This window comes from Callorhinchus milii, unplaced genomic scaffold (assembly GCF_018977255.1).
Source record: "Callorhinchus milii isolate IMCB2004 unplaced genomic scaffold, IMCB_Cmil_1.0 Scaffold1, whole genome shotgun sequence".
Lineage (NCBI taxonomy): Eukaryota > Metazoa > Chordata > Chondrichthyes > Chimaeriformes > Callorhinchidae > Callorhinchus > Callorhinchus milii.
The window spans coordinates 41,061,584-41,076,945 of record NW_024704742.1 but is presented as its reverse complement, the minus strand read 5'-3'; the positions used below and the strand labels follow the sequence as shown (position 1 = coordinate 41,076,945).

Here is a 15,362-nt window from a genome sequence, read left to right as displayed (position 1 = left end):
GACATTAGATCTACTGCTGCAGCTCTTCCTAGTGACTCTTTGTGATCATCTCCTTTTGGAGGTATAGTGAGGAAAAGGCCACAGGGAATGGGGTATATATGCACACTTATTATCATACCCTGTTTGTAAGAAAAGAGTTTTCCAGATCTTGTGCATGAGCTTGGGAACTCGATTTGTGGGAATGAAAAACTCGTTTTCTGCCCTAATTGAAATGCAACTTTACGAGTTACAGATCAGGGCAACCAGGAATATTGTAAACATCTGAACAAAGGTGCACTATAGTGAAGTTGCACAGTAGTGTGTCAGTCTAAAACGTAAGTGGAAAGTGTCAGCAAATAGCAGAAGTCACAGATTCCTGTAGCAGTAGCACTGTAGTAATAATAATAATAATGTCTTGTTAGAAATGTAACACTTCATACTGGGTGCCATCCATTCACAAAATGTACATTTAGAAGACTAAGTGCTATCTGGATTGTAAAGCAACCAAGCTTTGGTTCCTCGTATTCTCCTGACATGTAAAATTGACATCTATCAGGAAAATTGAATACTGCACAAACATTTTCTTTATGTCAATATTATACAATCCTTTAACATCTCAGTGAGATTTGCTAGAGATCAGATCCTACTTCAGATAATTTCTTTCTATGCGTGACAAATTGGATTCTGTCTTAAGCAGGATAATCATTGTTTGTACAATCTGTTTGTACGTTTCAGAACCTGTGTCATGGTCTCTCTCTTTCTCAATCTCACTAAAATTGTAAGGCTAGGAGATGTTCATGTGTTAAACACCTCACAGTTTCTGCTGTTTAGTTATTATCCGACAAGCGAGGGAATTTTTGCAGTTTCCCACTTCTCTTACTGATTATTGACAGTGCCGGTATCACACAGAGGGAGAACTCAATAAATAAGGATTGAAGATGTATTACCAGTGATGGCAGGCTGAGAATACTCTGTATTTCAGTGCGCTCACCGTTTTCTGCACAACATATTCTGCACAACGCAACCTTTTATTCCCAGTATTGAAATCTCCACCTTTTTCCAACAAGCAGCTTGCTTTTATTGAATGATATTTTTGTTTGTTTTGTCCAAAACTAATTGTTTCCAACTGAGGTATGATCAATGGAAGAACCAGTACACAGTAATTGGGGAAATCCCATTCTCTTTTTCCATAGACCCATGGGATATTTAATCTTCACTAGAATGCAGTGGTGGCTGGTGCCTCTTTTGACAAGTGAGGAATCTGAGGGGGAGTTTCAAATCAAATGTTCAGGAGCACCTTAGGAGTTGCATTGAAATCAACCAAGGAGCACGGGTGAGGCGAAGCGACAGGTGAACATCACGTTACACAATGCTACTGTGAACAGTGTGATCCTCTTGGGAGAAGAGAGTCAAATGACACTAAGCAGGAGATCCTCAGTCCGTTATTCCCTCGTTGAAACCAGGCTAAAATAAGAATGAGGCCCGAAATAACAACTGAACCACAGGGCATGAAATGTGCTCCTGTAACCAAACAACAAATTGGTGGAAAGCAAAGCTAACAAACGAGACCCAACCCCTCAAACAAAAAGTAAGCATCAAAGAGAAAGAAAGAAAAAAGGAATTTAGGACACTGTCGCTAAGATTCTGAGTCTAATAAGCCTAGACGGAGATGAGGGAACTTGGTCACCCTGAGGAGACTTAGCAATCATGGACCTAGCCAGTGCCAAATTGGGTGACCCCAGGGTATTTGAGTAACTTTTAGCAGCCAAAGACTTACAGGAATGAGTCACGTACAACAATGCTGGAAGCCGATCAGGTCACATCGGTGTCTTGTGTTTCACCAAAATTGAGAATAATGTTCTTTGCAGACGAATGCCACAGATCACCTGATCATGATCCACGTGACAGTGCCTTCAGTCTGGCTTCTTCCATTTTCACTGTTAAATGCTGCTCTTATTATTAATTTCCAGAAAACAAGTGTTAGGTTGATGTCTATAGGTTTGCAAGAAATGTAGGACATGCAAAGAATGAGCAATACGAAACCACTGACAGACAATTGTCTACTTCAATGAAACCTGCATCTTTGGTGCCTTGCAAAGATATATGAAAAGATGAGAGATTGACTGGGCAACTGTACAGTTTAAGTCAATATGATTCTTGTAAGCATTGCGATTGCAATCCGGATGACAGATTACTCTGTAATACTTGTTGAGCTGTGTTAGCATTTTATATCCCAGAAGACCAATTTCAGCTTTGAGTGAATTATAAAAAAACATTCCTGTATCGATACATGGTAAACTGTAGCATTTTGCATTATTTATCCACTATATCCATTGTGGTCAGATTAGGAGTCCTAACACTAACTGTCGATTGTTGCTTATTTATTGCAGTGGATACTATTTGTGGATCCTATTCATAAATTCTAAAGGCTGCCCTTCTGTGATCCTTTCTATGAAGTGCTCTGTCCAAACAATAGATTAGTTTGACAATGGTGCTGTATGTAAAGCAATGACAGTTTATCAAGTGTCATCGAGTGGACTTTCATGCTGGTTGACTGGATCTAGAGCCTCTTCAAGAGCTGTGTAATTGACTGGTCTGAGAACACAGAAGGTGTTGGCAGTCTATTGACAATGATAGATATTCCTCAGATGCAACAGTGTCATGATGTACACAGTACACTGTCAACACAAAAATAGAATCTCCCTAAATTCATGTTAATAAGTATCACAGAAGCTTGAAAGGCTCCCTATGTCACAATTTCTAAAGTGAATTTTTTGGGATAGTATTCTGGAGGAGGCAATCTATGTTTCACCGTTCTTTGCTTCTTTGTCTCTATCCCTAACACTGAATTCAAATTCTTACAGATAAGATCAAATTTTGGAGTCAGTTATTTCCTTCTAAAAGGAAGATACACCTAAAAGCAATGACGTATTATTTGTAATGATACAATCATTTGATATAGTGCCAATGAGGTCTTTAAAATGTCTAAAAGTGCTTCAGTGGATATACTGTAAAAAGTAGTGATTATGCATTTTTTAGGTGAACTCATCAGCTAATTTACCCACAGTAATGTTCCACAAACAGCTATGAAATGAATAACCAAATTTTATCTGAAGGAGTGATGGCTAGGACACAAGGAGAAATTCCCTTCCGTTTTGAATATGGCAGGGGATTCCCTAACGTCCACCCGAGCAGGTAAACAAGACCTCCATTTTAACATCTCATCCAAAGGACCATAGCTTTGACAGTGCAATTCTCTCCCCCCGCCGACCCCCCCCCCCACCCCCCGCTTTCTGCATTGAGCTGTCAGCCTAGTCTGCGTGAGCCTAAAGTCCTGTTTGTAACAATAGTTTATGCTTTTTTGGCACGCTTCACATAAAAGAAGGTCACAAAGGATACTTTAAAGGCAAAGAGTGAAGTGGGATGGCAACTTGGTAGCTCCAGAGGAGATGGTGTGGGAGCTTAAAGTTTGGCCACCGATGGTGGAATGAACAGAATGGGGAGAAGCAATAACCCCATGTCAAAATAGTAGGGATTATGCGTTGGAGTGTAAAGCTGGAAAAAATTGCACCAGTAGAATTTTTTAAATCTTCGACCATCACCTTATACCGATTGTAAGACATTCAAAAGAAAATAATGAAGTTTTCAGTGTTTCAGAATGTGTTCCTTGCGGCATTCCGAGTATTAATTAACACAAGAACAGTGTTAAAAAAAAGTGCCACAAGCTTTCCCCCAGAAGTTATATAATCCCCTTCACAAATTATTTCAGACTCGCAGTATGCAAATTTATGCATTCAGCTGTCTTGGAAGCAGCAATCTGCCAAGGGTGTGAAGAGTTCCAAAGGTCTTTCTCTGGAGTGAAGAGGTGCAGTCACCAACACAATATTCTGTGTACTTCTGCTGTAGCAAATTCTAATCTTCTAATGTCAGTGGGTAATGAAACCATCTGCAGTACTTGTGGAACAGAATAAATTAATTAAGGAATTACAGCAGCTTAATGAATGAAAATTTTGTGCTGCCCTTACCATCAGAGGATCACAAATCGAGACTAGCACCCAGAGGTATTATTAGCCGGGATGAAGCCTCTATCTGTGTATAACCTGGTGAAATGTATTACATTGTGTCACTGTGCTGTCTTGTACACTGGCAGGCACACTGCTGGAGAAGAGCTCAATTTTCATTCTGCAAACCATGCTTTCATTTATTGTTACCGTGTTTAACCTCTCCAGGACGCTACCCCGCTTGAGGGCGCTATATAAATGCAAGTTGTTGTTGTTATTTCCCTTCACTTTCTTCCTTAGTTTCTCTGGTCTTCCCAGATCACGTACTGGCTACAGTGAGTGGATGATTTGATTGATGGACTCTCACCTGTGCTATTAGGACGGGTATGACAAAGTTCTGAAAAGGAAGCCTTCATCCATTTTTCTCTCTCTATGGTGAATCACCGAGCTCCGTCCACCTTGTACTTGCCCACAGAGGCTGGGCTGAGGTCAGCAGCTCAATTATGGTGGGCACCTCAGGCTTGGATTCTCATCCCATCACTAGAAGAAGAAATTGCAATTGTTATAGTGTCTATAATGTCGGAACAATATCTCGAAGTGCTTCACTGTAAAGAAAATCACATATATCGGTGATTTTATTTGCAGCCAAACCTGGCATCATATTGTGGGAAACATTTTGTGGACAGTCTGTCTGTTCAGAAGAAATTATGCACTGAATGTGTCCAGCCAGAACTCATAGACTTATGGTGAATATGAGCAAAGCAATGTAGTTTTAGCTCTATTGAAAAATCGTCAACTTCAGTTTAAAAGATAAATTGCAAAAAAGAAAATTAACTTTGTGCAATGGAAGTACAGATGTCTCTCAGCATTTTTGACTGTAATTATTAATCATTTTATATAATATCAACTTGTGTTTAAGTGCTATTCATATGTGGTATCACGTACTTGATCAAACTATACACTCTTTGTGACATTCCCATTGCAAGTTGTATAATGCAATATTATGTATGCAAGCACATTGTGATAAATATTGGTCAGCTCCCCTACCAATCTATGGGAGGAGAAAGACCAAAAACATCTTCTATTTTGAGTTGACTAATAGTAACGCCTTCTGACAACCGAGTAAAAGCTACAGCCAACGGAGGTTGTATGATGCTTCTTTTTAGGATGCAGAGCTGAATGGAAAGGGAGTTCCTGGCTCATCAGGAAAGCTGTGCTGATTGATGGGAGTGATAGTTGTGGCTGCAGTTGGCCTCAGAGTCACCGAACTAGGGAGAGAGCCAGGATTCCTGTTCCTGATCTTCACCCTGTATACACTGCTAGAAGATACTGGTTTACATTTTTTCAAAGGCAAGATTGGACTCAACTGCATTGCATTTGTGATCCAATAGCATTTCACCTCTCACTGTTGAAGCTCACCAGTCAATAATTGCCACGTGGGCAAGATAGTGGTGGGGAACTGTGTCCATGAAATTGTAACCCAGCAGAAGGATGAAAATGGTAAATGCCTCCAGGAGAAGAGAAATATGGGCAAGAAGAAATATATAAAGAAACAGACCCTGATCTATTTACACAATAGAAGTTTATAACCCATTTTTCACAAGCAATTCACTGCACAATCTTTAATATGACATTTGTATGAGAAGCAATTGCTGGCAAAGTAAATGTGCCTAGCATTAATAAAAATCAGGGAAATTTGAGTTTTTGCTGTTGTCCTCTTTGCTAATGATTGTAGTTTGTGTAGAGAAGCAGTATAGCACTTAGGGGGCAAATTTGTATCAACTTGTCTCGTACCAGCACCCAGCAGAATGATGCTGCTCTCCAGGAGAGTAAAATTCATCGGAGGAACTGAGGTAACAATCACAGGAACAGTAATAAGGAACAGTTTCCTGTGCATTTTCTTCCACATTAAAAGAAGATAAAAATAACTGTTCATGGCAAGGATTGATGCGCTGCAGTGTTATAAATGACAGCTTTTAGTAAAACATCAATGAGGTGTTATTTGGGTGCATTCGTTTTATTGCTTAGGCTTGTTGGTTGCCTGCATGTCCAGTTTGAACATGATGCGATAATTTCGGGTGAAATGTTCCTGAGGAGAAGACGGGACATTTCCCAGACACAGCTAATTAATTAGAGAGCCAAGCCAGTTATGCGAGGTCCAGAGGGAAATATGGCAAATAGAGATATTCTAATGTTCTTCTGCTCTTCAGGAGTTTTTTTTTTAAATTCTCTCCCAGAGAATCTTGTTCAGAAGATGTGCAAAGCCTCAGTAATGAAATCTGATGCAGATTGAAGCAGCTCCTTTTTCAAGATAAGGAGTGGCGTTCCACAGGAATTGTCAGTTCATATGTGATGGATGACTTGAACATTTACAAAACCCCTCCCATCCCCCCCACCCCTCAAACAAAAAAGTTCTGTTGAAATACTGTTCTCTGTATTGGTGTACCATAAAGTGATCTTGGGGTAGAAATTCCACCTGTTCTCGATTTATTCTTTCAACATAGCATTTTAAATTGCCCAAAATTTGGCAAATTCTTAAATACAATTTGATTTTGAACCTAGTTTTCTGAGAGTTCTTTTAAGAGACAAAGTGTTTGATGTGTATGAAAAACAAAATTGTCTGCCGGATGTTTGATACACGGAAACCTAGCACCATGCTTAAGAGTATCCACATTGGGAATTCCATGCATACCAACTACACATGGAAATTCTTGTGTTGTGAACACATTCTAATTGTCTCCCAGATAATAATTCCCCCAGATAAAAAATGGTTGTTCACCTCATGGTTGTTTGTGGGACAGTGATGTGCACAAATTGGCTACCTAGTTTGCCTACAAATACACAGTCACTACACTTTACAGGCAAACATTTTGAGTCAATTTGAAAAGATAATAAGACCCTATATGAAATGCAAGGATTATTATAATAATCATAATCCTTTCATTTGATATAGCGCTTTTCACGTCTTCTAGACGTCTCAAACGCTTCACAGAATATACTGTAAAGTGAATTGACTGTATATTTGTGAGTGAAACGCGGCAGCCAATTGCGCACAGCAGTGTCCCAGATAGTCGTGGATTGAAGTGACCAAATTATTATTGTTTTTTTTTCTTGAGGGATTATTATCAGGTGTGTGGAGTAAGGAAGCTTGCCCAACGTTTCACCCTACCGGGAATCGAGCCCAAGTATCTCGCTTGCGAGGCGAGTGCTCTAACCACTGAGCTACAGGACTCCACAATATTAATTGTCATTAATATTGTCTAGAAATGCCTAGGCGGTGGCTAAAATTAGATGATTGTAGTTTGTTGTAATGTGCACTTGGTTGCACTCTTCTCTGCAATATCAATGTCACAGAAGTTGACAGTGCGTGGAGTGGGGCGGGAAATCAATAGCTGAATTTGGTTCAGATTGTTAGTTTGAGCCAAATTCAGGCCTGCTTTGTACTATTGCGCTGTCTTCATTGACCATGGTATGAAGCTTGGGAAGGGACCTAAAGAAGGGAAAAAATTAACTTTAAAATGAGACAAATAGTGCTAATGTGAATTGCAAATAAAAACTAGTATGAAGATTGGAATAACTGAAATGAATGCACAATATGATCCAATTTGTCATATTTCTTACTGGGGTTTCTTCGCTGAGTTATGTATATGGGGACTCTCTCAGGTAATTGCAGGAACATCATCCTGACATGCAAGAACTCCGCTGAATGCAATCTGCTTGCAGAGCATGGTTCCCGGGAGGCAATGGGAATTCTGTGAAAGAGTTCAGGAAAGAAATGCCCCAAATTAGACAGAACTTTAATTAATAGTAACATGTAATAATAATCTGCGCACATATGTATCCCATTTACATATGAAGATTACCCTGTGTCTGGAATGGAATATGCACTCTCTCCCTGGAGGACGCATTCTTTGTACCCAATTCCGGAGAGAATTAAGTGCAGGTTTGGAAAGAACCAATGCTTTTCAGAACAAGCGTAACCCAGACAACTGAGTTTTACATGTAAAATTGCCATAAATTGAGATTAATTGTAGCTAATTCAGTTGGGCAATGGGCACTGATTCTTTTCCTTTTGGGAAATTCTTTGTCTGCAGGACAGTGACAACCTGTGGTGGGACGCCTTTGCTACAGAGTTTTTTGAAGATGACGCTACATTAACACTTTCATTCTGTTTGGAAGATGGACCAAAGAGATACAGTAAGAAACCACTTTACCTGACTTAAACAGCAGTAATGTGCTCCACTGCATCTTTGGCTGGGGCATTCCAGGCTAAATATTGTTCTTTAAATTTGCTTACCAACACAGTGGCATCCATTATACATTATGTAAACCATGTGTAAATGCAAGTGCACAGAGGAATTAATTACAGATGCCCTAAAATATGCAATTCATAACTAATCAATTTTTTTTACAATTATGTAAGTAACTAGTCCTTTGTACTAAAAGTTACAGAATTAAAGCCAGCTGTAATCCCTCTGTCCTCATGAGTTTGCACATGGTTAGTTAACACATGGTGCATAATAGACCCCAGTGTGAGTCTGTCATTGCAATGACACCTCACTTGGCATGTAGTCCCCTTCGTGCCACCAGTTTGAATTCATACTGAAATTGTATTTCATCAGTCCTGTCAAAATGATGGTAAATCAATGTAGTGTGTCCAAGGCGCCAGTAGGTATTATCGACCTGACTGATGCGGCCACTTTTGAAAAAAACAACGAATGATTCGTTAAATGTACAAAATTATAACTACGTTGTGGCTCACAATGACATCAAATGTGTAACTTTATAAAAAACATTTGCAGGCAGTGATACTCCATCAGAGTTTTTATACTCTTGTTAATTATTCAAGTGCCTGTCTTCTCTATTCTTAAGGGCCAATGCATTTTAAGAAAAAAAAGTTCACCAATAATTTTTGTAGTGAACTTTTTAAAAAATGATTTTCACCTGAATTTCATTTTTAAACCCCCAAGTTTCCCATTTTATTTGATGTCAGCAATGTGTGTGCATCTGAAACGTTCCTCACCCCAATACCAATTGTGATGCGCATGCTCTCCTGTTACCGGCAATGCAGTGCAATGAGGCAAGTTTTTGACACTCATTCACATTGCTTCCTTCACGCATCCATTTTTGGTGCATATCCCAAACTCCGTCCCCTGGGTGTGGGCAAGTTCTACACAATTGTCTTGCTCAGCATGGGCACCTGTGAGGACGATATTAACGCTACAGGATTTAGTATTTTTTCAAAAATAGTTCACAATTTCAGTCTAATTCAGAGACTGTTGTAATTATGAAGACTGAATCGATTGGCAGTTTTCCACTGAATTTTAATTAACAGAGATATTCACAGAGATGGAAGATTTACAGTACGTCGTTGATACAAGTGCTTGAAAGAAAGCAAATGACTGGTACAGGGAGAGATATTACTTTAGCTCTTTGTTCACTGCTACATTTCTGGAGGGTCTGGTGTCTCCAGTTTCTGGAGCAGACTTTCCAAGCAGTCTCCCTTTTCCTATTTTTCCTCTCTGCCCATGGTCCGCTCTTCACAGAACTCTCCTCTCTCAGACTCCACCCTACACTCAACACTAAACAGAAGTGTGTAGGACACCCAACACAACAGAGACAGGACATTGCGGACAATTAGCATTGTTGGATAGAGTGCAATCTGTGGCCTGGAGACCATTCATTTAGAGTTTCGTTTGGAGGCAACAGTGGTATGTTGTCTGTGAGCACACTTGATCAGAGTTGTTAATCAATGTTTCCTGAGCCATTGAAACCAGTGTCACAATCTCCCTTTCAAAACAATGTCCATTGGCACCCCACATGCTTACTGACCTCATGGTTGATCAGCTCAGCAGGGAGTGGAATAGTCAGCCCAAGTGTCTGGTTTCAATTTGTGATGTCTATTTCTTAGACCGCAAAAATAATCAATCGGATTTGTTGCCTTGATCTGAGAAAGTGCTTTTTAAAAATCCAGTTACCGCTTTGTTACTATCTGGCTTGATTTAGAAAAGGCAATTTTAAAAATATTGTCCCTGGTCCCCAACCTCCTCCTCCGGGGAACAGTTCCACCAGTGCTTGTTGCCCTTTAGTACCCTGTCCGTGGTCCATTATTCACGTATGGCAGCAGACCACTCGATTGTAGAGGTTTTCACAGTCAAGCCTTGCCTTTCATCACCTGGCTGCTACAGACATGCACAACCATCAGGTGCTGAAGAGGGATTGGGACCGGTACCAGGAATCAGGCTGACTTTTCTCCCCCTGATCCTGTTAAATTGTTTTCTTAGACAGTTGAGACCAGCAAACTCACCATGGACCGGGATTCTAACCAGAGATCTCCCAGTCCATAAGGTGCAGCTCTACACCATTGACCCTGCTCGTAGAGAGATGTTTTGATAATAATAATCCTTGTATTTGATATAGTGCCTTATCACGACTTTGAAGCATCTCAAAGCGCTTCACAGAAATATACTGTAAAGTAACTGTATATTTTGTAAGCGAATTGTGGCAATTGCGCACAGCAGTGTCCCACAGAGAGTCGTGGATTAAACAACCACTTTTTTTAATCTTCTAAAATAAATCTCAAATTTCACAGAATTTACCCAGGGGAGGCGGTGCAAAAGTTAAAAATAAGATCTCACCCCCATCCAAAGAAAAGAAAACAGAATTTTATTTTGAAGGCAAAAAAACAACTTTAATAGTCCTTATTTTCTTCTGAGGTACCTACTGCAAAGTTCTTTTTTTTTAAACAGCATTAAACATTTATTGGGTGTAGTTATTTTTATTTTGACCTGGCATGACTTGCCAGGCTTGTATGTGGTTCTTCATTGTTCATTCTTTTTACGATGATTGTGAATCTATTTTCAATTTGAGAAATATTTTATAAGTATTTCTTTCTTCTTTCTTAAAAAATACATGGAATCCAAATATCCAGATGATATTTTCGGACCAGAAATGTCTTATAATTTTAATCCTAAAACCATAGCCATTAAATTCAAGGCTATTAAAATTTGGGGGAAAATTTTGAATTTAGAAACCAATTTTCTGCAGTTCTACAAAACAACTGAATTAAAAAGATTAGTGAAAAAAATCTGCATAATTTTATATTTTAAGGCAATGGGCTTAAAGAGCATTTTTAGGCCTCTGATGGCTCAGTGAGTTTATTCATTCAGTAGCTAAGTTACACAATGAAAAGTCACAGGTTCAAAACTTGATCTGTGTTGCGTTACTAATCTCAGCCAGGTCAGCAGTAAAGGAGCTGCAGTTGGTTTCAATACAGCAATTTTGAGAAGGGAAAAGTCGATCTAGTTCCGCTCCTGACTGCTACTCAGTCACCCCTCCTGGATGGTGTGTGGATGTCAGGCGACGACAGGAGCTTACTCTGATATGCTGCCCATGAGGTTGAATGTCCTGTCGACACTTCCTGTCGAGGCTCACATGTGGGTAATGGTCATTTGGGTGATGTGCTGAAGGGTGAACACTACTTGTGTAATGTAGCTCCAGCGGGAGTTGGATACCTTCAGGGTAGGAAAGAGAACTAATTGAAACAAAAACTGAAAAAATTAGGTTTAGGTTTGTTGCCCATTATTCTACTGTTATAATAATAGTGATATTAACAATGATATTAGCAAAGTTTCATAAGGAAAATTAAGACAATATTCTATAATGGGCCTATCATTAGCATTCCTGCAATCAGGTCTTTTTCCCTGTATTTAGTGTTAAGTGGAAGACTTAAAAGAATCCTTCCAATTTTTCAAAAAAATATTTTAAATGATTCTGATGCAGAATACAGTTCTAGTTTTGCTTTTGTTTTGGTCAGCCAGGTGTCTGACATGTGTGGAAAACCGTTACTATGCTTGAGAGTATCCAAACCAGACTGAGAGTTTCACAATGCATGTACCACATATGTATGTGGAGTCCTGTAGCTTAGCGGTCAGAGCATTCACCTCGCAAGCGAGAGGACCTGGGTTGGATTCCCAGGAAGCACGAAATGTTGGGCAAGTTTCCTTACTCCACAATCCTCTGTTTACCTAGCAGTAAGTAGGAACCCTTCTCTGTGTCAGAAGCTTGACCCCACACTGCCAGTTTGGCCGAGTTCTTGACCTCAGACAATCCTACTCCAGGACAGTCCAGAAATTCAGCATCCAGAGGGTGCACTCAGCTCATGAACTGCCTGCTCACGACCTTCTCCCTCCCTCCCGAAAGCATAGCCCAAGTGCATTGCATATGTGAGTCACTCTCTCTTTCCTCTCTCTCTCTCTTTCTCACATTTACGAAAAACTCTTGAATATCCTCCAATAATTGTCGCTTGTAGGTACAATATTTGATGACTCCAGCGTTGTGCTTCACAGCCCCTTTGTTTATCTTGGAGAACTCTATTAATCTGAGTTCTACTGTACACCAGACCTGGTTGATAGGCACAAGGAGTCTGAATTCTCATTTGGCTTGTATGTTGATGCTGAGTTTAATTTTCAGTGAATCATTCAGCATCTATCAGTGTCTATTCCGAATAAAAGCAAGTGGCTAGAGTTACAGAACACCAAAGCACCAAGGGTGTTACATGGTGATTGATGTAAGATAGGGGGATAAGCAATTGCGGCAATAGCATCATTTTACAATGGCTGGCAAGAACAGATCATTATTATAGTGATAACAGCGTGACTTCTTTGCTGTTAATAAAAGGCTCACTGGGCATCAGTGTTGACAGTGTTCACTTCACTGCTTTAAAAGCCACCGATAATTCTCCAAAGGTCCTAAAATGACACCCTGCAGCAATGATAAGGACAACTGATATGGTGTGATTAAGTCCATTCATGTTGTCAGGTATCAGATTTGTTAGTTGTCTTATCAGTCACCAAGGCACAAAAGCCGGAGGGCAAAAGGCAATTAATGTCCAGTCAAATCATTTAGTGTACCTTCTCTTGTGAACTGCAGTCTAAATAGGAGATTTGTCATTGAGTGAGGTGTTTGTGCCATCAGCGTAATTTAATATTGTGGTAAATCCCCAGTGTACTATTCGAGTAGATCTCTGTGCTGCAGTGGATGTGTATATTCCACTTCATTGGGAAGTCAGTGTTAGTTTTGGCTGCTGTACCTGACCTGAGCCACCCCCTCCCAAAATGCCACGGTTCTACTCCCCACCCTTCGCTCCTCCCACTCACTTGTCTCCTACCTTGCCTCCTCAGCCTTCTTCTGTTCCAGCCTGGGCATCCTCCCCTGGGTTCATTATGGTACTCAATGGCTGTTCTGCAGCCACCTGTCTGTCCCATCCCAGTCTCTCTCGTAAGCCTTGTCATTTCCACCTCCCAGGAGAACACTCTCCGCCTCATCCACATCCCCACCCTTTCCGATTCACCGCCCCAACCCCTCCGCAAATTCCATTGCTGCCAGTCCCCCCCACAAACTACAACTTATTTCTGAACCCCCTTCGGTGTCCTCCCTCACTAACTCCCCCATCATTGCTCCTGTTTCTATTGCCCTTCAAAATGTCTGTTCCCTCTCAAAAAAAATCTCTCACCATCCACCACTTTGTCCTATATGTCCTTAGGTAAACAAAAACTTAGCTGTCTCCTGCGACCCTTTCCCCCTCATCGAAGCTTACAATTACTGCATATGAGCACTACTGTTACGAAAACTGCATTTTCATCGCCAGTGTTTTGATTTACATAAAGCACTCCGATGTAAATTAGGATATTTGATATGTAAACATGGTTTATGTGATTAGCAAACATAGCACAACACACTTACAAAACAATTCCTCAATTGATTCTGTCGCCACTTTCCCTGGTGGGGAACTGCACTGCCTTTACATATCCCATGTTTTTTTTCTGTTTGTGGGACACTGCACAATTGGCTGCCGTGTTTCGCCCACAAAATACACAGTCAATCCACTTTATAGTATATTCTGTGAAGCGCTTTGAGACGTCTCGAAGACGTGATAAGGTGCTAAATCAAATGCAAGGATTATTAATATTATCATGATGGTCTGTTAGCCACAGGGAATAAATTTCACTCATTTAGTCTGGGATCCAATACTGCTTTACTCTTTTGTGTTTTGTGTGTGAGCACTCACTGCCAATTGATAATCTCTACTTCCTGATTATGTTGGACACAATTAGCTGCACTGTACTGTGTGATTAACCCACGGGTAGTCACTAAAGGAAAGATGGTTGGTGTAATCCATAGAACTGTGTAGAGGTCTGAAGAAAGGGCACAGTTAATAATTGGTAATGGGAAATGCCAAGCTTTCGTGGTTTGCTGTCTGTGAGGGGTCATATCTTTTTGAGCCAGAGGGAATTATTTGGTAAGAAATGTTATATTAAGATGTGTTTTGGGGATCTGTGGTGTCACTGTAGAAATCTTGGCAATACCAAAGGTACGACGGAATTGAGTTTCCAAGGAATATTGATGAATTGGTTCACGTTATTACTGGTGTCAGTAGAATCATTTATTCTGTTTCAGTCAACGTAATTGTTTAAAAGGGTTCCAATGTTTTGCATAGTTGAGGTTTGACATTGTTTATCAGAAGTTACGGTCGAAATCGTCTCAGAGCATTCAGGGAGCTGCCCCTCACTTTATTCTCCAAAAGCTCCAGACGTATTGTAAAACCTGTGCAGTAACAGAGTGCATTAATAACAAGTGTATTAGCATATTACCCAGCACTATCTTAAGTGCTGTATAATGCAGCGCTTTGCACAGTGGCTATGAAATATGTTAATGAGTCCCATATGCTTCATCAACTGTCAATCAGGACGGTTAATTCACAGCTCAGGCCCAGTCTCTGCAGGCTGGTCATGCTGTTAATCGGAAAGCTTTGTGGCACTTTCCCATACGTTTTTCATTTCTAAATGAATTTGAATGTACTGTATCTTCAGCTGCAAATGATCTATAAATTTCAGGTGATTAGAATGCACTGGACTGTTTGTAACCACTTGTGTAGATTATGAAGACAGAGTGTGCCACTACTGTACATTAATTACTAAATGAATGGGCTTGAATTGAAGTGTGACAGGATTACTGCGGCCACAATAAAATAAGTGTAAATTGAGGCTAAAGACTGTGCATAAATGTTACACATATACAAGGGTATCTGCTGATGGTGGCAGGTTGTGAGGGTTGTGAGATAGGAAGCAATTTAAAAGCACAATTCCAAACATGATAATCAGAGAATCTACAGCACATAAAGAGGGCATTTTGCAGGGTGAAATGTTGGGCAAGTTTCCTTACTCCTCATGCCTCTGTTTACCTAGTGGTAAGTAGGAACCCGGCTGTTAGTCGATTGATGGATCGCTTTTCTGGGGACAATAATCCCTCAAAAAAATAATAAATTGGTCACTTCAATCCACAACTGTTTGTGGGACACTGCTGTGCGCAATTGGCTGCCGT

The 15,362-nt window shown here is 40.2% G+C and overlaps 1 protein-coding gene across 9 annotated transcripts in view; it reads left to right on the top strand.

Annotated features, from left to right (window-relative positions):
- LOC103175802 (LIM domain-binding protein 2) overlaps positions 1-15,362 on the top strand; it is a 261,273-nt gene that overhangs the window by 148,138 nt on the left and 97,773 nt on the right. For all 9 annotated transcript variants that reach the window (XM_007889013.2, XM_042340893.1, XM_042340890.1 and 6 more), the window contains one exon: positions 8,075-8,177. In XM_007889013.2, coding sequence (XP_007887204.1) covers positions 8,075-8,177 — 103 coding nt within the window. The remainder of the gene's footprint in view (positions 1-8,074; positions 8,178-15,362) is intronic.